Source organism: Nansenia antarctica (genome assembly GCF_963989245.1).
Source record: "Nansenia antarctica genome assembly, chromosome: 9".
Taxonomy (NCBI): Eukaryota; Metazoa; Chordata; class Actinopteri; order Argentiniformes; family Microstomatidae; genus Nansenia; species Nansenia antarctica.
Genome location: NC_137679.1, coordinates 25,896,443 through 25,919,647, shown reverse-complemented (window position 1 = coordinate 25,919,647; position 23,205 = coordinate 25,896,443). Strand labels below are relative to the sequence as shown.

Here is a 23,205-nt window from a genome sequence, read left to right as displayed (position 1 = left end):
TGCGCTTTCAGAACGAGCTACCCCAATGTCACGTCGGAATTCGACGTTTGGAATGCAATGTCACGTCAGAATTCGACGTTTGGATGCAATCTCACGTCAGAATTCGACGTTTGTCCATAAACGTCGAATTCTGACGTCTGCCGTGTGAGACCAGGCTGCACACACACACACACACACACACACACACACACACACACAGTCACACACACACACACACACACACACACACACACACACTCACTTCTGAGAGCTCTCAGGTGTTAGTGGTTTAGTTGGACTGATCCCAGGATTCAATTGGGGAATTGTATATATTGTAGTTTCACACTCACTTAACAAGCTGTGTGTGTGTGTGTGTGTGTGTGTGTGTGTGCGCGTGTGTGCGTGTGTGCGCGTGTGTGTGCGTGCGTGCATGCGTGCGTATGTACGTGACTGCGTGTGCATGAGTGCCTATTATGGTTGTGTGAGAGTGATCAAACTAAGAGGGAACAGGTCCCTCTCTAATACACTCAAGACAACCTCTGTATAGAGTCTACCTCACTCTATGATATACAGTACACACACACAGGCGAGCATGCCTGTCTGTGTGTGAAACGTGTGTGTGTGTGGTCGTGTTCCCTAGCGGAGACGCCCATAGAGGAGTTCACCCCGACGCCAGCGTTTCCTGCTCTGCAGTACCTGGAGTCTGTTGATGTGGAGGGCGTGGCCTGGAGGGCGGGCTTAAGGACAGGAGACTTTCTCATTGAGGTAAGCAGGGACCACCATACACCTGACCTACAATAGCCACCCCCCTAGTATACCATGTAGCTTTTGATAGTCATTATATGCAGTGGCGATTTTAGCAAGCCATTTCTGGAGGGACAGTTTTGTATGAGGTCACCATCACAAAAGAGAAATGTAGTCTACGGTAGGCATGCTATGGGCTGCGCTGGGAGCGCCAGGGAGCAGAAAGCAAAAAAAATGAATACGCTTCAGTGCTCAGCATGACACAGAACACTACATTGAAGTTGCCTATACTGCAACAAAGTAAAAAGATGAGACAGACACGTGTCTTCAATAACTTGCATGCTTTATCAAAATACAATCTTGCGGCACATAACCGCACATTGTTAACTTGTAGGAAAGTTTTAGCAATTGTATTTCTTTAAATGTCAAATAAATATAATCAGAACAGAGGCTATAACACAACACAAAAGCCACATTAACACACACAGAGTAGGCTAGGCTAATTAATGGAGCTATGAATATACATCCAGAACATACCGATTCTCCTCTGTCTGTTTGTTGTGCTTCGCGATGCTATGGCGATATGCAATATCTAGTTGTGCCTGGATGTTGAGCTGCCCCAGTAAACCCAACTTCGTGACACACTATGGGACACAGAGCTTTCATGCTTCGCTGTTCTTTCTGACATATGTTTATTGTCTTTGAATGCCCAAACATTACCGGAGAGGGGGGGGGGGGGTTCGCCACCTGTTGCTAGGAAGAATTCACCCAATATAATTTGTGGGAGATTTTACGCCAATCATGCTCACGATCCCCTAGCAACAATGGGTCTCTGCTGAGTGCTCCGCTGCCCCACAGCAGAGAGATAGAATAGGGAGCGCAGTCCTCAGTGTGAGCACACCCACACAAACTAGAGAAATTACTCCAAAACAGCACTATAAGGATTCTGAGTCAAGTGTATTATACTTATACACACCAATTTCACCACTGAATCACAATGTTGTATTAAATATAAAATACATGTTGCCACGATGTTCAGATGTAACGAGCATCTTGTACCACAGCGCCACCTGGTGGGACAATGCCCCACCTGCCCCTAATGTAGAAAACGCCACTGATTATGGCCATGCTGCCTGGAACCGATACAAGGGTAGACATTTTGTGAACTGATGAGAAAGCACACAAGCTTTTTTGGGGTCGTTTTGGGTTTAGCTATGTGATACATAGTAGAGTAAAGGGGAAGGTTATGTTTGGTGGTTATAATTGTGCTTGTGTTTACCTCATCCATTAGTATTTTCTCCAAGTGTGTGTGTGTGTGTGTGTGTGTGTGTGTGTGTGTGTGTGTGTGTGTGCGTGCCTGTTTGTGTGCGTGTGTGCTCCACAGGTGAACGGAGTGAACGTAGTGAAGGTGGGCCACAAGCAGGTGGTGTCTCTGATCCGACAGGGGGGCAACAGCTTGCTGATGAAGGTGGTCTCGGTCACACGCAAACCAGAGTCTGAAGAGGTGGTCCGCAAGAAAGGTGAGACACTGGCGAAGGAGGTGGGAGGGGGGAAGAGGGAGTTATAACATAAAGCAGTGTGTTGATATTGCACCGTTTGTGCCAGAGGTAGATATGAGCCATAATCTTATTCCCTGTGCCTCAACCACAAAATCACCCTGTAGTTTTCCTCATTATGAGCTCTTTGGCTTCTTGTCCTATGAATAATGAGTTTATTGCCCAGTCCCCCCCGGTCACCTACATTGCTAAGGTGTATGAACACTTCTGTTCTTTGGTTCTCAACCACTTTCAAGCATTTTTCAAGTGAGTATTGTACAAGTGGAGTACTGTACAAATCTATTTTTAGGATTATGGCAGCTGATGTGAGAGCTTAACAGGGTACTTTCTGAAAGATTCATGTGTTTCCGTTGTCAAGGTGATTTCACTACATTTTTGTGCAATAAATTCATGTGGTTTCCATGTCAACCACATCCCATCATTACTCTGCTAAACAGCTCCCACACAGTCCTGTCACTCCGACCTCGGGAGTTTGTGTGTGTGTGTGTGTGTGTGTGTGTGTGTGTGTGTGTGTGTGTGTGTGTGTGTGTGTGTGTGGATAATGGTGATGGTGTGTAGCAGCTGGGTCCCCTTCATAGACTGGAGAGACAGATACATTGACAAAGACAGATTACCCTGACCTACATCCATCTGGACAATAGACACCAGATATGCCAAAGAGCCCAAGAGTTCCTCTCTCTCTCTCTCTCTCTCTCTCTCTCTCTCTCTCTCTCTCTCTCTCTCTCTCTCTCTCTCTCTCTCTCTCTCTCTCTCTCGCTCTCTCTCGCTCTCTCTCACTCTCTCTCTCTCTCTCTGTCTGTCTCTCCCTCTCTTACTCTCTCCATGTATCTAACCTCTTCTATGGGAACATTAGTCAGTGTAAAGGGGAGAGAGAGAGAGAGTAGCAGAGCGCGATTGCGTTCATTTTAGATATTCTTTTCAGAGGGACTGTGGGGTCCAGACATGTAGATCTGCAGACACAATACATATGTCCATCAGTCATCCTGGCTTTGTGGAGTTAACTGCTACATTTTGGGGACCCCAGTGGCACTTTTCTTTCTCATCGGAGGCATAGATCTCACACTGGATTGGAGGACTTCTTGTCCTAACAGTAAGAGTGTGAGGGGGTGGACAGGTGAGTGGCAGGTGAGTGAGCCTTTCTGAGGTTTCACAACTAATGTAATAGCCCTTATGGGCTTAGCTGTTTACTGATGTTCTTCTAAGCTGTTCTTCACGGCCCTTCTTTGCTGTTCTAAGCTGTGTTGGTTACACTATAAGACAGCACTCCTGTCCCAAAGGGAGTTTCTCTTAACTAAACTGGAACACACACACACACACACACACACACTCTGCACCAACCCAGGCCTTACTGCTGCCACCGTTACCATGGTGACTACACTGCATGTTTGAATTAAGTATTGCATTACAGCCAGTCTCTCTCTCTCTTTCTCTCTCTTTCTCTCTCTCTCTCTCTCTCTCTCACTTTCTCTCTCTCCTCTCTCTCTCTCTCTCTCTCTCTCTCTCTCTCCCTCCCTCTCTCTCCCCCTCTCTCTCCCTCTCTCTCACACCCTCTCTCTTTCTCTCTCTCTTTCTCTCTCTCTCTTTCTCTTTTTCTCTACTGTACATGAACATGCAGATCAGTGATAGAGTGAAGATCTGTTGCTGTATGGATTACGTCCAGGAAGGCTTATGTACAGCAGATCTGCAGCTGCTCAGTGTAGCAGCATATTGAAGCTGTTTGGAAGCGCTGAGGCGCCCAGAGGGTTTGCAGATCTATTGTTCCACAGTGGTGCAATGAGACTGGGCAGGTTGGGAGTGTATACAGTACAGTAGTCTGCTGATACAGTCGGTGGTGTAAGTCTAGTGTAGGATGCTTTGTTGATGCTAAAGTATAGCATGTTCATCGAGGTGCTATGTTGTGTGGGAGCTGTGGTATGTGATGCTATGCCTTCAGTGCTATGCCTACAGTATCATGTTATATTGTGCTGTATGTATGTATAACATTCTGAGACTATGATACCGGTGCGTTATTTAACAGCTCTGGAGGATACTTTAGCAAATTGAGTCGGTGGTATTCATGGGACTGCATGCATGTACAGTATGCCAGTTAGTATTGGTGGTGAGTGGATGTGTAGTAGAGTAGCATATGGAGGGTCCTCTGGGCTTTTGGATATGGATGCTGAGGTGCGGTGGGTAGACTTCTGAGCTCTGGGTGTCTCCTGTAATTTCTCTCTCTTCTTCTGCCAAAGCCACATGTCACTATGTGCTCCCCGAAGGAGTTGTTAGTTTGAGCGTGTGTTTGTTTGTGTGTGCGTGTGTGAGTGTGTGTGTGTGTGTGTGTGTGTGTATGTGTATGGGTGTGTGTGTGAGAGTGTTTATTCGCATGCCTGCCTTCAGTCCAGAACGTCAGCATATTGAAGGAGAGATGGACGTCTTAATCCCTCTCTTTTCCCTCGTCTTTTCCCTTGCTCTGTCCATCGCGTCAGGTAGATGATGTTCTTCTCTGTGTAACTGGAGGGTACGGAGTGCTAGGGATGTACGACAGACGACTGAACCTGACTCCTTCTGCCTCCAGTCGGCTCAATGGAGACCACTTCCCTCAGCACACAGACTGAGAGACTGAGACACAGACAACCAGACAGACAGACAGACGGACAGAGAGACAGACAGACAGACAGGCAGACAGGCAGGCAGGCAGGCAGGCAGGCAGACATATGGACAGACTGAAAGGCAGGCAGGCAGGCAGACATACGGAAAGACTGAGAGACTGGCATATCTGGGGAAAGACACCATGTAGGAGATCAGCGTTACCACTCTGGTACATCCTGGCACTTTTTCTAACATGCATGGTGTCGGTCAGGAATGCCTACTAACAAACAGGAAATGAACCGCTCTGATTAACTCGAGTAGCTGTGTTGTCGTTATTGTTGTGACAGACATGGCACTCTAGATTTGTTTCAAAGGCTACTGAACCAATTAGGGATGCTTGTGGATTAGAGAGTTCTGAACATACAGTGGGTTAGAAACTTCTGCTGCTCAATTCAGAGGCCATTTGGGAAAGGGAGCTAAAGAAAAGGGAGAGTGTACTAATCTTGGTCAAAAAAAGGTGCCAACTGCTACAACAAAAGCTATTCAGCCACTCCTGGAAGGAAAGTTGAAGATCAATACGAGTCCCCCCACCCTCCCTCTTCACTCTGAGAGAGAGAGTGAGAAAGAGAGGGTGAGGAACCATGAAGAAGTTTGGTTCCAACCGTAACCTGAACAAGATATTGGCTCAGTGTGAAGCCTCCAGCTCTCCGGAGTTTGACGAGATCAAAGCCGTGAAGACAGGATGGTCCCTCCGCCTGGATGGTGCCAGGAGGGCTCTGAGCCGCAAGGTGAAGGGGCCTTCCTCCCCCTCACCATCCACATCATCACCTTGCCTTTTCTCCACAGCTCCCCCACCCCCGAAGAGGGCTCCCAGCACCACCCTGACACTGCGCTCCAAGTCCATGACCGCTGAGCTGGAGGAACTGGGTGAGTGTGTGCACACACACACACACACACACACACACACAGACATTCTACTCTTCCGCCCTCCTGTCCTTATCTCTTGTTTGTCTTATATGTCTCCTACATAGAGTCCATGTATACATTCAACTATATACCTTCGAGTCTTTGTAGTTCTTCGTCATTTTCTCTCTGACATTATCTCTTTCCCTCCAAGCTTCTGCTCGGAGGAGAAGAGGAGGTGAGTTTGAGTCCACAAGAGGCGATACATTAAATGTCAGATGATTTCATCTGCCGTGTCAATTAGGCAGCGTTGATTAGAACCAAAGAACCAGTGTGTCACTTACACACACACACACACACACACACACACACACACACACACACACACACACACAAGCACATACTCACACACTGAGTTGGCTAGTGGGACTGTAGCCTCCCCAAGTGTAAGTGCACTATGATCACAGCCAAGCATTCTGGACCAATGGACCAATGGCACAGGAAGTAGCCAGCTTGTCCTGTAAATGCAGAGTCACTGAGGAAGAGTCACTTCTCAATACAATACCTCTTACTGAGTCTTTCGTTAATTTTATCAGCCTTTGGGCTAACTGTGTGCCAGGAGATGATACTGCATGATATCACGCATCTGCAAGTGAATGTTTTGGTTGTGTCTGTATTGTTTTGCTGTATGTGTGTGTGACCATTAGTTGGTCGGCATGGTTGTCTATTGTGTCACATAGGCATTCTGTAAACTCAGTTGATATACTTTGATGTTGTGATTGTGAAACCATTTGCAGAGAGCATGATAGAGTGGCTGTACTTTATAATGTTGTTTGGTGTACATGTTTGCTATGTGTGTTGTAGACTGTAGCATTTTCCTATTTTGTGAATATGGTGGTATACGTTTTGCTCGGCTGTTTGTGAACAGGCTGACACAGCACTACCACTGTAATGTTTACCATGAGGTGCATTTAGATCTAGTTGTGTCTCTGTCTTTCCTCTACAGAAAGGCTGGATGAGATGTTAGCATCCCAGGAGCCTATGTTACGTCCACAGCCCTCAGAGGCAGACTATAGAGCAGCCACAGTCAAACAACGCCCTACCAGCAGGAGGATAACACCAGCAGAGATCAGTGTGAGTACACCCACACACAGAGACATAGACCACCTGCGATGGTCCCATGTCTTGTATTTCATATTTTCTAAGTACCTTATACGCTAAATAAAACTAAGGAACCACTGCTGTTTTGTGTCAGTCGCTGTTTGAGAGGCAAGGTATGGCTCTACATGGAGGGCTCCACCCGGGAATGGAGAGGGCTCACATGCAGCTGCCTCGGGGGATGTCCAGGACCAAGTCTTTTGGTAAGGCCTTTAGCCAACACAGGGCTCAGATACATATACAGGGTGGGGTGTATTACTATGAGTACAGTCAGTGTGAAAGTTGTCTGGAGCTGATGTAAACGTGACTGGGACAGTAGAAAGTACATCATGATCAACCTCCCTGACCCCCTCCCTCTTCTCTCTCTCCTCCCTCTTCTCTCTCTCCTCCCTCTCCAGGCGCCACGGAGGAGGACCGTCTGTCTGCCCTGGCAGGCGAGCATCGTTTCCCCCGGAGCTCCTCCATGACGGACAGCCTCCGTGACCACTCCCACTCCATCCCCCCACCTCCTCAGACTGCACCCCCTCCCCCCCCTGCCCTCTACTACCTAGAGACTGGCCCTCCTCCTGCGTTCTGCCCCCCTCCTCCCCCCGCCAGGGTCCATAGTCAGGGTTATGACCCTGGAGGTCGCTCCAGCTTCAAACCTTCCTCCCTGGATTTGCCCTATGACCCCTTACCTAGACAGTCATCACACGCAGAGAGGCAGAAGAAGGCGCGGTCGATGATAATCCTACAGGACTCCTCCCATCTACCTGTGGAGCCAACTGATATCCCCCGTCCCTCTGCATCCTCCACACCACCTGAGCGAATCAAACGGAAAGGCCGTGTGATTGACAACCCTTATGCCAATGTGGGGCAGTTTAGTATTGGACTGTACACACCCACCAAGCCCCAGCGCAAAAAGAGCCCACTGGTCAAACAGCTTCAGGTGTGTTTATCTGTGTTGTACCTGTACTGAAGTAACACACTTTTCTTCATCAAAGAGTGCTTTCTCATTAGTTTAGCTTTTGTTTAATTTTTCTCAAAACGTTCAAACCGGAAAATTAATAATCAATATTGTAGGAATGCACCGAATTTAAAATTCTTGGCATGAATCTTATTTGTTGTACTTTGTCCCGGCAGGTCGAGGACGCCCATGAGAGAGCCAGCCTGGCCTTAGCTGTCGCCCACTCCCGAGAGCCCTCCCCCTCCGGCCGACACCCACACGCTCACCCGCACACACACACCAGCCGTGCAGAGTACTACCAGCAGCAGCTGATGGCAGAGCGTGAGCGTATGAGTGCCCAGGGAGAGGCTCTGCTCCAGGGAAAGGGCCCATTCGCAGCGGCCATCGCCGGAGCAGTGAAAGACCGCGAGCGACGCCTAGAAGAACGGAGGAAATCCACTGTCTTCCTGTCTGTGGGGACCATTGAGGGGACATCAGGCACAACCCCCGAAGTCCCCTCCTTCACTCAGTCTCGCTCCATTGACGAGCGGTTGCTTACCCGCGAACTGGGCCAGCTGCCTCCCCCAGCGCTAGCCCTACGGCCCTCACCTGGTGTCACCACCTTTATCCACCCGCTCACAGGCAAGCCTCTGGACCCCAACTCACCCCTGGCTCTTGCGCTGGCCGCAAGGGAGAGGGCACTAACCTCTCAGAGCCAGTCCCCAGCCAGCAGCCCAGAGCCCAGGACTAAACAGGAGCGGGCTGCCCACTTTATGGATACCCAGACCAAAGAGTCTCAGTTGGGGGAGGGGGGACCAGGGTCACCCCCTTTCTCCCCACAGAGCGCAAAGGGGTACGCAGTTGGAGCACCTCCCCAAGCCGGTAAACCCCAGTGGGCCACATCCTCACCAGCCTCGCTTCGTCAGGAGATGGAGGGAAGAGCAGAGGAGAGGAAGGAGGAGAAGAGACCAGAGGATAAGAGTAAGAGTATGTTGATCAGTATTATAGACACCTCTCAGCAGAAGACAGCAGGACTTATTATGGTTCATGCTACTAGTAACGGCCAGGCTGCGGGGCTGGCGGCGGGGCTGGATCAAACACCCACCTCTGCAACCACTGAGCCTCCCCAACCCTCTAGCCAGCGAGCCCCATCCCCCAGCCCCACTACCTCCCAGCCCCAGGACCCGGCCGAACCCCAGGCCCAGCGTCCAGCCAGCCCAGCCCAGGAAAAGAGCCTGGCTCAAGGCAGCTCAGAGGAGGATGTGGACCCTTACACAGTGACCCTACCACCCGCTATGCTGTCCTCCAGCGACGAGGAGACACGAGAAGAGTTGCGCAAGATTGGAGTTGTCCCGCCACCAGATGAGTTTGCCAACGGGCTGCTGGCCAAGGCACAGGCACTGGCACTGGCACAGGCACAGGGGACCCCTGCACCCCCGACCAAATCCGCCATCTCGCCAACTACACCAACAACCCCTCTACCCCTAACTCCTTCCACCGCAACCCCCAGCCTGACCTCTACACAGATCCAGTCTCCCCTCCCTCAGCCTCCCCCCAGCAGAGCAGCTGTCTCAGGGAAACCCTCGGACCCTCTGGAACCTCCTTCGGTGGGGGAGTCTGGTTCTGCAGCCGACTCTGGCGTGGAGGAAGCCGACACGCGCAGCTCCAGCGAGCGGGAGCGAGACCACCACCTTGAGACCACCAGCACCGTCTCCACCGTATCCAGCATGTCCACGCTGTCCTCGGAGAGTGGCGAGCCGGCCGACACACACACCACACACACCTCCTATGCCGACGGGCAGACCTTCGTCCTTGACAAGCCGCCAGTGCCTCCCAAGCCCCGGCTCAAGTCCCAGATCGGTGGTAGTAAAGGTCCGGTCACCTTCAGGGACCCGCTGCTGAAACAGAGCTCTGACAGCGAGCTGCTATCACAACAACAGGCTGCTGCTCTAGCTACAGCTGCTGCCGGGGGGATAGCTCTGGGATCTGGAGGTATGGGCTCAGGTTCAGTGTCTGGGCTCGGCCCCGGACGGCCTCGCTACCTCTTCCAGAGGAGGTCCAAGCTGTGGGGGGACCCAGTGGAGCCACGTGGGCCCGGGATGGGGATGGGGATGGGGATGGGGATGGGAATGGGGATGGGGATGGGGATGGGGATGGGGATAGGGGTGGGGAGTTTGGGGAGTCTAGGGGGCCTGGGGCTGGGGCTAGGGGCCGAGGAGGGGGGGAAACCATCAGTGATGGGGGAGCTGAGTTCCAGACTCCAGCAGCTGAATAAGGACACAAGGTCGCTAGGGGAGGAGCCCCTCGGTGCATCACTGGACCCTGGGAGGAAGTCACCTGTGGCGGGCGCCAGGTAAGAGGGAGGAGGGTGGAGCTTAGCTTAATAGCACTGTCACAAACTGTAGATGCCCATAAACACGTATTCCTATTCTACCTGTAGAGGGTATGACATGAAGTTGTTGAGACAGTGATGTCATCAATCTCAAGATTCTTCAGGAAGTAGGCTACACCTGCATTGGGAAATAGAGTTACACTATTATACAATTATACTGGCGTACACTATTAAACAATTAGTCAAGAGTGATCGTTTCTAACGTGTGTTGTGAACATAATGAGATGAGATTTTGGAACTCTTCCTTCCTATCTTTTCACGGTCTTTTGCTCCAGTTCTCTCTCTAGTCATTGATAATGTAAAATGTTACACAGTAATAGATAAAATGTTTTTTTGAGACTGATTTCATGAGGTTGTGATATGATTTCCTCAGCTCTGTATTTCCAAGGCATTGAAATCACAAAACTCATATTTATTTATACTGTCAACTTCTTATTTATCATTTTATATATTGTACATGATCTGCCTTTTAAAGTATGGAAATGTAACCATATTACCTACACAGTCGACTACAGTGGTAAGTGAGATTGAGCTTAGAGCAGATGGCTAGCACATTTTACAATGCTAGCATTAGTTTCTCTTAGCAATGATAGTTCATCCAGGACGTTTATCAGAAACCCCCACCCACTCCACCATCCACCATCTGGCAAGTAGCAACAGCAGTTTTGAGGGACTGGAAGAGGAAAGATAGAAACTGAGGCAGGTTAATATCCTTGTCAAATCTATTGCACAGCAATGACGGAGGTGTTGTTTGAGCAGTCGCATTCCAATCGAACACAACTAGACACCACCATTTTAAGCACAGAAAGAAGACAGTATAACAGAAGGCTGCTGGAGGACAATGGGTTTTTCAAAGTGTCTTTTGGACGGTATTCTCATTAATTTCTCTTCTGAAAGTACAATGAAGTCCTTTGTATTCCTACAGATGTGAAAAGGACACCGAAGAGAGTAAACCTTAAGTTTATAGCCTCTAGGGTAAATCAACACTAATTTCTATTATTTGTTTCTTAACAAGCCTTTCAACTAATCTCATGGAAATGGAATAACCCTACTTTATATATATATTTATTTTTTTTATCAAACATGTCAGTTGTTACCTTGTTTGCATCGCTCACTTCCTGTCAAATATACAAGATGACACATTTCCTGTGTAGGGGTCTCAGATGACTAGATGTTCAAGGCTTACTGTAAATGTCTCTCTCTAACCCTTTCCTTACCTTAAAGGCCGACAGTAGTCATTTTTAACACTACTCTGTGCATCTGTCCTTTGAGTATTTATTTATTTAAAGAAAAGCCAGGAAGCAAAACTGACTGGGTTCGGCCTTTAAGCTGTTGAGGGTTTTGGAAGTTATCTTTTGCTGCTCTTTAATGCTCTAAGAACATGAGGGTTTATAGACAACACAGTGATTATAGCCCCCCTGGAAAGCCTTGAGTATTAATTGCTCTCTGTTTCCATGGTTACTGTGTTATGTCCCATTTAGAGTTGAACTATTGTATCTACTGTAGTCAGTGAATTAACTTTAAATCAGATCACACTCAATGAAACAATATCCTCTGTGCTGCGCGCTGTGTGTGTGTGTGTGTGTGTGTGTGTGTGTGTGTGTGTGTGTGTGTGTATGTGTGTGTGCATGTGCACTTGCACGATCAGTTGGGTCCATCGGTGCAAACAAGGTAACACAGGGCCTGGAGGCATGCACTTTGTGAAGCTTTTTCTCATCTGCCACACAAATTCTCAACTCTGACCTTTAGGTTTTGGCCCTGACAACTGCACCCTCCAAACGTGCCTCTGCTCCCACCCCCACCCCAGGCCCTATTTGAATACCTATAAAATACATCCTTTCTTTTACCTGGTCAGATCAATAATCATGGGAGGATGTATTACCAAGTATTCAAATAGAGTCCAACTGTCTCCTCCTTCACTATAATGGCTTGCCATGCCAGCAACCATGTCCCCTCCTTTCCATCATGGTCTGCTGGCTGTTTAAGGATCAGAGAGGTTGGTTAGACCGTAGTTTCCACCCTGACACCTGCCCAGGTACCTTCAAGCTTCAAAACACACTGCTGGCATACACTGGGAAGCATTGTCACCTGCTGTATGTTGAAATATTCCAATACATTTGCTCGCATTTACGTTCCTGTAGGCTTTTTGAAATTATTTATTTTCTATTTTGGACAAAAAAAATGTTAATCGAAATTCTCAAGCCAAATATAGATGACGCACTGTAATCTCTTTAGGTATTGCTACTCTGTCTCTTAGGTACTGTAGCTAGCTGGGAGATGGAAGACTGTACAGATCACATTAGAAGTAGTAGAAAAGGATCAGACAACCTGCCATGAATTGCAACGAAACGTAAAATTTCCCAGTTCTATAAAACATTTGTTCAGTGACATGTAAGACTGTTTTGCATTTATAGCATGTTGCTGATTATCTTATAGGCACCTACATTAATGAAGCTTCATAGGCATAAATATATATCAAAAGATGTATGCTACACTTCAGAGCAGAACAATGATTGCTTGATTGGCAGGTGGAATAAGCACAGTGATATATCAGTCGTGGGTTGCACCTCAATAATCAATAAAGTAGTGACTTATTCTCCTTCTCTCCTCTCATTCAGAGATATAATAATTATATAGTTCTAAAAAAACACAAGACAGGCTAAAACAAGCTTATTAATTAAGTTTAAGCTTAAGCCTTGTCTGTGAAAACCGGCCCCTGGAGTATTGAGATGAACCCCCAGTGCATGTGTTTTTCTACTAACCAGGAACAGTTCTGGCAGCTTCAACACTAGCCTTACACTGGCCAGGAGCAGTAATGGCGGTCTACGTGCACGCCTCAACTCTCTGCTGCCTGTGAAGCTCAGTACTATCTTGGAGGGGTACCCTTCCTCCACAGGAGAGACTGTGCTGAGGGCCACTCTACAGATGCACACACTCTCAGATACACACAGATTATACACTGAATTCAACAAGCCACTAGCCCTTCACTACTCGATAATCCTGTAGATTAGCTAGTAGGCTATGCTAGCTGTGTACTGTAGCCAAGCATGGCAAGCAAATGTGTGGATATTTCAGCATGTGTTTGAAGTGAGGCTAACACTTTACATTACACAGGTGTAATGCATTATGATCAGGTCAGAATGCATTTTACTCTAATTGGTTTTGTAAGCATGTATGACCAATTCATGTTTTAGAATTTTGTTTAAATCATGTCTGTTTACAGGTTGCTGTAGAAATAAATGGCATACACAGTATCATGAGTTGATAACAAACTGGTGTACTGTTCATACATGCTTATAACTAGTCTTTATGTAAACTGTTATCCTAGTAAAGTCAACCACCAATCATAATGATCCAGACTGCTCGTGACCTCCGACCTCAGACTCTGACATCATCCGGGGCCCATGTGATGTCAGACGAGAACATGATATTATATGCGTCAAGTGACAGAATTTTCTGATTGGTTTCCTCCTTGTTAGTTAATATCACGCATCCTGACCTAATCCAATCAGAAAAGACTCCACCCCACACCTTCTTCACCTTTGTCACGCCCCTATCATCACCTGATACCACAGTGGTACACACTCCTTCCTTCTGCTCAGTTTGAATGAACAGAATTAAAAGCAGATGATTAAAAGCAGATACCATTCTTCTCTCTCTTCCTCTCTCTTTCTCTTTCTCTCTCTCTCCCTCTCTCTTTCGCTCTCTCTTTCTCTTTCTCTCCTCTCTCTCTTTCTGTCTCTCTATCACTCCTTATCTGCTCTTCCATTCTCAGCACAGTTGCAGAATGTCAATGTTCTTGCTTACTGTAGCTTGTCACCCCCACCCCCTGTCTGTCCCATGCATAGAGTATCCCCCACCCCCTTGCTTTGTCTAACTCATATTCACAATGCTATTCATTCATATCCACATGCTATGTTCCATAGCTTTGGCTGGTTCAGAAAGTCCTGGTTATCATTTGTTTGAGTTGTCCTCATTGGTCTTCTGTTCTTCTTTGGTCTTGTATGTTATATCTGTTTCTGTTTTTCTCATTGATTGTGTTGAGGATGGTGCTGGTCCCCTGGTCTCTGATCATCCCTTTCTTATATGCCTTGAACACCAATCACAATAATGTTACTGGGTCATATCATTATAGTCAATCCAGAATGGGTAAGAAAATCAGCTCATACTTTGAATGAAAATGACATTACAATTGGACTTCATGGATCATTGATTGGCTAATACCAATGCATTAAACTAGTCACATCAAATGAGAGCAGTTCTCTGCTCTTCTCCCTAGAGAATGAACTGGTTTTATACAGACACAACAGTCAGGAGCCATTTGCCATCCATTTTCTTGTTGCTTTATTTTGTTGGTGTTTTTGTATTCTTTATTCTTTTGTTCAGTGTTTGAGATGTGAATAGTGTGCTCATTTCTCTCTCATGTGGCTTGCGAGCCAGATCTGTTCTTCTTTAGCCAATTCTGTTGTCATTGTCATACCACACGCACACGCGCACACACACACACACACACACACACACACACACACACACACACACACACACACACGTACACTCACTCGCTTGACAATGACAGCAGATTTGGCTTAAGAAGGAAGCAGTTCTGGCCAGCAGGCTACGTCTCATGGACTGATGCTAACATTCTCTCCCATTGCTCTCTCTTTGCTCACCTTGCATGCTCCGCCCCGCTGCTCTGATCTGATTGGTCTAGAACTGACTGTGCGCCCAGGAGGGCGAGACGACTGTGTAAGTGCGCATGGAGCTCATCTCATATCACTCTGCTCCGCCTCCGTATCTCTATTATCTCTGCCCCGTGTACCCCCCATGCTTCTCTACTTCAACACACACTACACATGCATACAAAGATAGAGACAAATACATACACACAAGCAAACCTTAGTCACACACACACACACACACACACAAATCCCTACTGTATGTTCACACACACACACACACACATACACACACACATACACACACACACGTACATACATGCATACACTGGCAAACAAACTCAAACACACTCTACACATTCCTGACACTGTCCTCCACCTCATCCATCCACCCCACTCCACGCCTCCCTGCCTGCCCCCATAGACAAGACCCCCCATGTTCCCCCTGACCTTTAACCCCTCCACCCTTCTGCCGCTCACTGTCTCCATCAGCTCAGTATTGGCTACTCTTCACCGCAAAGCCCTTAGGGCCAAGACCTACTAAGTGTTTGCACCTGTCATTTCAGTAAATAATAACAGATGAGAGGCAGAACAATTTGAAAAATAAAGAGAAGGAAAGTCAGGAGTGAGTTGTGCCCTGAACCTATCGTGCACAAGACAGTGCAAACTCTTAGTGAGCTCCCGGTTTTCTGAGAGATCTCTCCTGCCCGTCTTCTCTCATAGAGAACCTTGATCCTACCTCCTCACTCATAGAGAACATAGAGAACCTTGATCCTACCTCCTCACTCATAGAGAACATAGAGAACCTTGATCCTACCTCCTCACTCATAGAGAACATAGAGAACCATGATCCTACCTCCTCACTCATAGAGAACAGAGAACCTTGATCCTACCTCCTCACTCATAGAGAACCTTGATCCTCCCTCCTCACTCATAGAGAACATAGAGAACCTTGATCCTCCCTCCTCCCTCATAGAGAACATAGAGAACCTTGATCCTCCCTCCTCACTCATAGAGAACATAGAGAACCTTGATCCTACCTCCTCACTCATAGAGAACATAGAGAACCTTGATCCTACCTCCTCACTCATAGAGCGATAGAGATGTGATCCTATGCATGCATCAGCTTTTCTGCTCCAAAATACACAGTCATTGACAACGTCGAATGATAATATAATTGTGCGTGTTTGTGCGCGTGTGTATATGTGTTTGTGCATGCATGGGTGTGTGTGTGTGTGTGTGTGTGACGAAGAACTGGCAGGTCTTTCACCTACACATTCTTGCGTGAAATTGACTGAATGTTTATTGAGATGTTAAAAACTAAATTCTAGGATGACTAGACTTGGAGCAACACTGTCATTTCATCCTCCATCACCTGTGCTCATGCCTTCAATTCTGTCTGTAGCAGAGCATCTCATCTGGGTCTGATCCTAAGTTCATGGCTCTTGTTCTTTGAAAGCATGATGCTATTTCCCATCTATTTCAGAGTCAGTGTAATTAAATTAAGGAGACATATTGTTTCCACATTAAAGTGTTTAAGTTTAAAATGGACATCAGAGAAACGAGGGTTGGCTGACGTGACAGTGTCAAAGTCCCTATGGAATTTAGAATGAACCTCAGTGAAACTAGGGCCCCCATTCTGGCTGACATGACTGTAAAAGTCCCTAAGGAGTTTAGAATGAACCTCAGTGAAACTAGGGCCTCCCATGCTGAGACACAGGAGCCAGGCAAGAGGTGGAGTCTGAGAGGAATCTAGATAGACGGAAAGAAGGAGAGAGTGATGGACATGGACAGAAGAGCAGAAGTGATTGTTTCATCAAAGTGAGGATCGCTGTTACACCCTTGTTAGGGAAAAGTGCCACAGATCGTCAAAGACCGCTTTTGAGATCCACCTCTAAAACTGCAATAGTATAATGATGATAATGTTAACATGTAGCAGACATTTCATCCAAAGTGACTAATAGCCACAGTCTTATTCAAACCCTACTGCCCCGGTGCTGCAGGCACCATGCTCCAACCAAATTAATGGAAGCCCCTGAGTCTGCTGCCGTGGTGTTGCTGTGAGTTTAATTAGCTTGCTCTGACTAACGGTCACTAACCCTGCAGCCTACACTGGTTGGCTTATTGATGTGATAGGATAAAAGGATCTGCAGTAGTACAGATATCTCTTTTCACTTCACTTGTGAAACTGTGTAAAAATATGTTGATCCAATAACTTTCCAAGTCTCTCTCTTTTTCTCTACATCTCATTCCTCTTTAATTTTCTCTCTCTCTCTCTCTCTCTCTCTCTCTCTCTCTCTCTCTCTCTCTCTCTCTCTCTCTCTCTCTCTCTCTCTCTCTCCCCCACTTTCCAGACTTTTCAGCAGTCTAGGAGAGCTTCACACCATTTCCCAGAGAAGCTATGGCACCACCTACACCATCCGCCCAGGCAGCCGCTACCCTGTCACCCGCCGCACACCCAGCCCTTGCTCAGGTTCCCCGGACCGGAGTGACCCTCTCGGACGACTCCCAGGCTTCGGCCTACCAATCTCACCCACCACGCCTCCCCATACCATCCTCAAGTCCTCCAGCCTCAGCCTCCCACACGAGCCCAAAGAGGTCCGCTTTGTGATGAGGAGTTCCAGCGCCCGCTCCCGCTCCCCGTCCCCTTCCCCGTCTCACTCCCCTGGTCTCGGGTCACCCCTCCTTGCCCTCAGGCCCTTCCACCAGAAACCCCTTCACCTCTGGAACAAGTATGATGTTGGGGACTGGTTGGAGAGTATTAACCTGGGGGAGCACAGAGCAGGGTTCCAGGAGCATGAGATCGAGGGCTCTCACCTCCCAGCTCTGACCAAGGATGATTTTGCAGAGTTGGGGGTGACGCGTGTTGGGCATCGCATGAACATCGAACGAGCGCTCAAACAGCTGCTGGAGAGCTGACCCCCGCCCTGAGATAGAGAGAGAAAAAGAGAGGGATGGAGGAAGGGAGAGAGAAGTACAGTAAAGAGGGATAGGTACAGAGAGAGAGAGAAAAGAGTACGACCACTCCCCTTTTACGCTTTCATGCGTTCTCCTTTGTTGTTTTTAGAAGTTTAAGTTATTGTTTCTGTGTTCATTCTCTTAGAACTGCACTGAATTATAGGGGGAGGAATCAATAAGCCCCTTTCCCCTGCCCATGTCTGCCTCCCCACCTCATGGCCAGCAACCAATCAGATCAGTCCTCTGGTTGGGGCATGGTCTGTTCTTTGCAGAACTTTGCATGAGCTCCAGTTAGAACATTTTATTTGTGAAAGCTTGTGTAGCTACCCTGATTACACCCATGAGCTCTCCCACAGACCTCTCTACCTCTCATCCTCCCTCTCTTTCCCTCCAGTTCATTTGGCCTCTGAAGGCTTTTCCTGTTTGAGTAAAGGAGGAGTACCTCGTTCCAAACGGAAGGTTCAGTTGCCTTTCAAAATATTTCAACAATAAAGAACACAACACATGTTACTATGTACACACTACTGACACAGTAATGGCACAGGCGTTTCTCCACACCTGCCGTTGTGTTTTACTGGAGATGTTTGAGTCCAGAGGCGAAGCTCCGTGTAGGAGGCCACAGAAGATAAGTCCTCCGCCCTGGGACCCTCTCACGGATTGACTGTGCTATCTATTATATTTGGAGAATGTTTAACCAACACTAGTGGCTTTTTTCATAATCAAACATTTTGCTTTGGGTTTCCAATGGGAATATTATAGATAGATATGATATATATGTATTTAAATAGCTTTGAGAAAAAAATACAGAACGTTGCAAAGAAGAAATATAATGAATAAAAGAGCACCTGTCTCCTACTTCTAGATGGAGGGCAGAGAGAAAACTTTTAATTTATTCCATCAATAATTTACTTGTTTCTACCAATTATATACATATATATACAGTATATATATATATATATATATATATATATATATATATATATATATATATATATATATATATATATTTGAAAGAAAAAAAGTATATAGATATATAAAAATGAAATGTTGTCATAAGTATACAACTTTACTAAACCTATATATGGTCATATATATATATAAAATCCATTGTTGTTGAACTTTCCTTATATGGTCACCCTTTCCTGAACAGTAGCATGAGAAGTTGCATCACGTCTTGGAAAGAGAGTTTGTTTGTTTTTATTGTTTCACTTTCTTCCAGTCTTCCGTCATACCTAAGTGCATCCCATAATGTGAGGGCGTGAGTTGAACAATAGTTGAACTTTAGCTGATTGTAGTTGACACCCTCCATCCCCTATCCCCCATGCCTGTTGCCTTGGCTACAGTCTATGGCAGCATCTCAATCATCTAAAGTGGCTTCTTCTCGTTTCATTTCCTCTCCTGCATCCACACTGTTCTAAAAGAACTAGACAGATTAAAGCAAGTCAGTCAGTTTGATTGTTTTGACCTATCTTTCCACATGAGATCAAACAGGGGTGAGGAGAGGGGATTAGGAAAGGAGGTAACAGGGAAAGGAAGCCATCGGAAACTCAATAATCACTCATTGGGCCATCATAGAAAGGATGGAATCATGGCACTTGATTTGGCACAAACCCTGCCCATCTGGCTTAGTGTTAAACTACCTAATCAAACATAACTCTTACCATAATGTTACCTACTAAACCCTAATCATAAGTACAAATTGCAAGAATAAATTGCCCATATACTGTACTCACCAGTTCTGATAATAATGCCACTTCCGTCCTTTCTTGCAGGGCAACCTAGTGATTACACTTCCCCTTACACCTCTAAAGACCCCTGTTTCCTCGCTTCTGCTGCTGCTATTTAGCACACAATGCAATCACACACACACACACACCCACACACACACACACACACACACACACACACACACACACACAGTCCTTGCAGTAAGTCGAGTTTGGAAGATGGGATGTCTTTAGGAATTTCTTTACAAAACAAAATCTACAATTGTATTCATGTGAGAAGCCACTCCGGAAGATGAGAGACAGTGAGGGTTAATCATGCAACCACACTGTTTAATCCTACATTTTTCTCTGGGAGAAGACCAGGTTAACACTACTACTGTACCACTTAAACCTCTACTGAACCGCAGCATCTGTCATCAGCAACCCTCTATGCTCATCTAAGATCCTTGGCAAGGAGCCATGCATCAGTCCGATCTATCTCTGTGAATATTTTTTTATGACTTTTTTAAATATATATATATATATATATATATATATATAATAAAAAAGTGGGTGGTACATTTTAATGTTGGGTCAAGGTTGAAGGATTAGCACTCACTGTCTCACTCTAATCTCACTGATGATCTCACTGATGAGTCCAGTAAAATGCCCTCAGACTTATTTGGGCTTTTGGGTTTGTTTGTTTGTTTATTTGTGTTGTACTTTTTGTTTGATTGTTTGTTGATTCCCCCCGCCCCTCCTGTACTGTAGGTGGATTTAGTAGCTTGTGGAATATGATACTTAGAAGCAGAACTTTTCTATTCACTCACCAAACATGAATTTCAGAGTGAACATTAAGAGAAAGAAAAACAACAAATATTCTATCCTCTCAAAAGTACTTACACTTGTAAATATGAACAAACTATTTGCTTTTTTTTTATACTTATCACAAGCAATGTATATATGATAGTTTTCATATACATTTTTGAAAAACTAAAAATATATAGATCTATATATGAATGTTTGGCATATATGCATAGTTAACCACCTGTGGAAAAAGGTGTAAGGAGATTTTATTCTTTCTATGAACTCTTGAGCTCTGAACTATGATCTAGGGGATGATTTGCACAAAACAAGGTGCTAGCATTAAAGCCTAATCCATCGTCCAAGCGCAAGTGTGCATCTGGACACCCCGACTCATCCATTTACACCATGAGTGTGTGTGTGTGTGTGTGTGTGTGTGTGTGTGTGTGTGTGTGTGTGTGTGTGTGTGTGTGCACGCTCGTGTGTGTGTGTGAGAGAGAGAGACATGTCTAAATATTTGAAGTAGTCCACTGTAGCCTTACTGTTATACCATCAAAGATTCCCGGCAGTGGTTGTGTCACACAAACATACTGTGCACACACACACTTGAAAACACAGAAATACACACACAAAGAAACACACACAGACACACAAAGAAACAAACACAGACACACACACAACGCAGTGTCTCCAGATCTAACATTGTTGTACAATCCTGTGTTATCTATTCTATAGTATTTGGTCTTAAACTTGGACAACATTTACTCAGCCTGAGAGAGCGAGAGAAAGAAAGAGAGAGAGAGAAACGGAGAGAGAGAATTATTCAGTTTTGAGAGAAGAGAACAGATAAGACTTCATGCTGTATTATTTTTCATTCTGCACAAGTCCGTGAAGCCCCTGTAACTCTGGTCTGGAGGCCCAATTTGTGGCTGGGTTTGAGCTGTGGCTTAAAGGGTAGCCCGTCCCCCCACCCACCCACCCTCCCCCTCTCTACAAATCTCCACACAACCAGATGCATTGGCGCATTCCACTCTGCGATATACTGTATATGGGCTGAACTCCTTTTTCCTTTTTCAGACATTCAATTTCTGATGTTGGATATGCTACATGAGGTGATCATTGTTTTGATGAGGATGAACAAAAAGATGGAACAAACATGTGCCAAAAAATAATTACACTTTTAACTGTATATTTTTATTTTCCTTAGGACTACCTTAGTTACAACATTCTTGAGCTGTTAGACTCAATAATATGGTGCCATCTCCTGGAAATCTTGAGAACTACAGACATTCGTTTAGATCCTCCACTGTATGTACAGCACCTTTTTGGGGTGGAAATACAGACATTTTTATGTTTTGTAAAGGAAAATATATAACCTGATTTTATGAGCTTTACATTAACATTTCTATTTCTATTTTGAGACAAGGTATCAAAATATTGCTTGGTTTAACTGTGATGAGGGTTGTTATACAGATTGTCTATCTGCTCATGAGAAATGCTGACATTGATTTGCTCACGCACACACACACACACACACACACACACACACACACACGCACACAAACACAGATGTTGAAGACATGTGCAGTTAAGACTCCAGTTGCTTTTCTGGTTAGAAAAAGAAACACATTAATGGAGCCATAGTTGGATACCTTTGTAAATGTCCCACAGAGACACAGAGACACAGAGACAGATGCAACATGAGACTAGGAGAAAGAGAGGTGAAACAGACACATCATTCACACAAAAAAATCTCTGTAGGGTTGACTTCATCTTATTTTCTAATCAACAAAGCACAATCGATATGGTGAGAGGCAGCGGTGTATACTTTTTTTTTTTATCCATCAGGGTCTGGTAATCCACTGGATCCAATGATCTTATCATCATTAAAAGGGGTATTTCTTTAATTGTCGATTTTCTCCTTGTTTGCACTGTGAAGTTTCAAATGGTGGATCTATCACAGCGATGTCACAGCCTTGCCTCGCAGATCTAACCTCCCCCGCCTCTGGACCCCCTGAGTTATCACTGACCACCAACATCTACAGGCTCTGGTCAGCAGGGACACCTCTGGCAGTTACTGGGTATTATGACTGTACTACATTTGTCTGTACAACTCCATATACAGCCCATCAGTCCCTGTGTGAGTACTGTTACAAAATCCATTCCTTAGAAAACACAATTCCATAGTTGATAGTAATGGTGTGATAGCTTTCATAATCCAGTCAGGAGAGAGAAGGATGCAACAGGGTGCTGTCATAGCTCTATGTAGAAACTATGGCTGAAATACCAACATCATCTAAAACATGGTAGACTGATAACTCTCGGGTGTAACAGTAGGGGTGAGACAAGTCAAATTGGATTTAAAGGGAGGTGGTGAACGTATGAAGGGTCAGGTCACTCACTGGAGTAGAGCAGTGGCGTTCACTTTGGTGCTATAGGTGTGTTTCTCCAGACCGTGTTATCATGGCCATTGGGTCATGTCAGTATTAGAGGATGTACAAACACTTCACAGAGCTTTGTATTATTCAGAGCCTACTTAAGAGTGGATGCATGCTGATCAACTGTGATAGGGATCCGCTGTGCTTAATCAAAGATAGTCCTGAAGTTGTCAGGGAAAGTTGGAGAGGGTTTATACTTGCTTCTCACTGATATTTCAAATCCCAAATGAGTGGATATTGAATATCATGGATGAAAACTCTTAATGAAAATGCACTAATATTGGAGGCATTCCCACCCTCCTCAAGATACACACACATCCTCCACAACGTGTACAGTATCATTGGATTTCCACCAACAGAAGCATAGTCTTACTATTCTTCATTATGAGAACCAATAG

The 23,205-nt window shown here is 45.8% G+C and overlaps 1 protein-coding gene across 1 annotated transcript in view; it reads left to right on the top strand.

Moving 5' to 3' along the window:
* Nucleotides 1–17,820, top strand: part of shank3a (SH3 and multiple ankyrin repeat domains 3a) — a gene marked incomplete at both ends in the record, with an annotated part of 384,733 nt that extends 366,913 nt beyond the window's left edge. Inside the window, 10 exons of the mRNA XM_080538858.1 lie at nucleotides 620–744; nucleotides 2,108–2,243; nucleotides 5,694–5,774; nucleotides 5,965–5,988; nucleotides 6,757–6,884; nucleotides 7,006–7,111; nucleotides 7,307–7,836; nucleotides 8,031–9,921; nucleotides 10,021–10,186; nucleotides 17,256–17,820. Coding sequence (XP_080394984.1) covers nucleotides 620–744; nucleotides 2,108–2,243; nucleotides 5,694–5,774; nucleotides 5,965–5,988; nucleotides 6,757–6,884; nucleotides 7,006–7,111; nucleotides 7,307–7,836; nucleotides 8,031–9,921; nucleotides 10,021–10,186; nucleotides 17,256–17,820 — 3,752 coding nt within the window. The remainder of the gene's footprint in view (nucleotides 1–619; nucleotides 745–2,107; nucleotides 2,244–5,693; nucleotides 5,775–5,964; nucleotides 5,989–6,756; nucleotides 6,885–7,005; nucleotides 7,112–7,306; nucleotides 7,837–8,030; nucleotides 9,922–10,020; nucleotides 10,187–17,255) is intronic.
* Nucleotides 17,821–23,205: the final 5,385 nt, after the last annotated feature.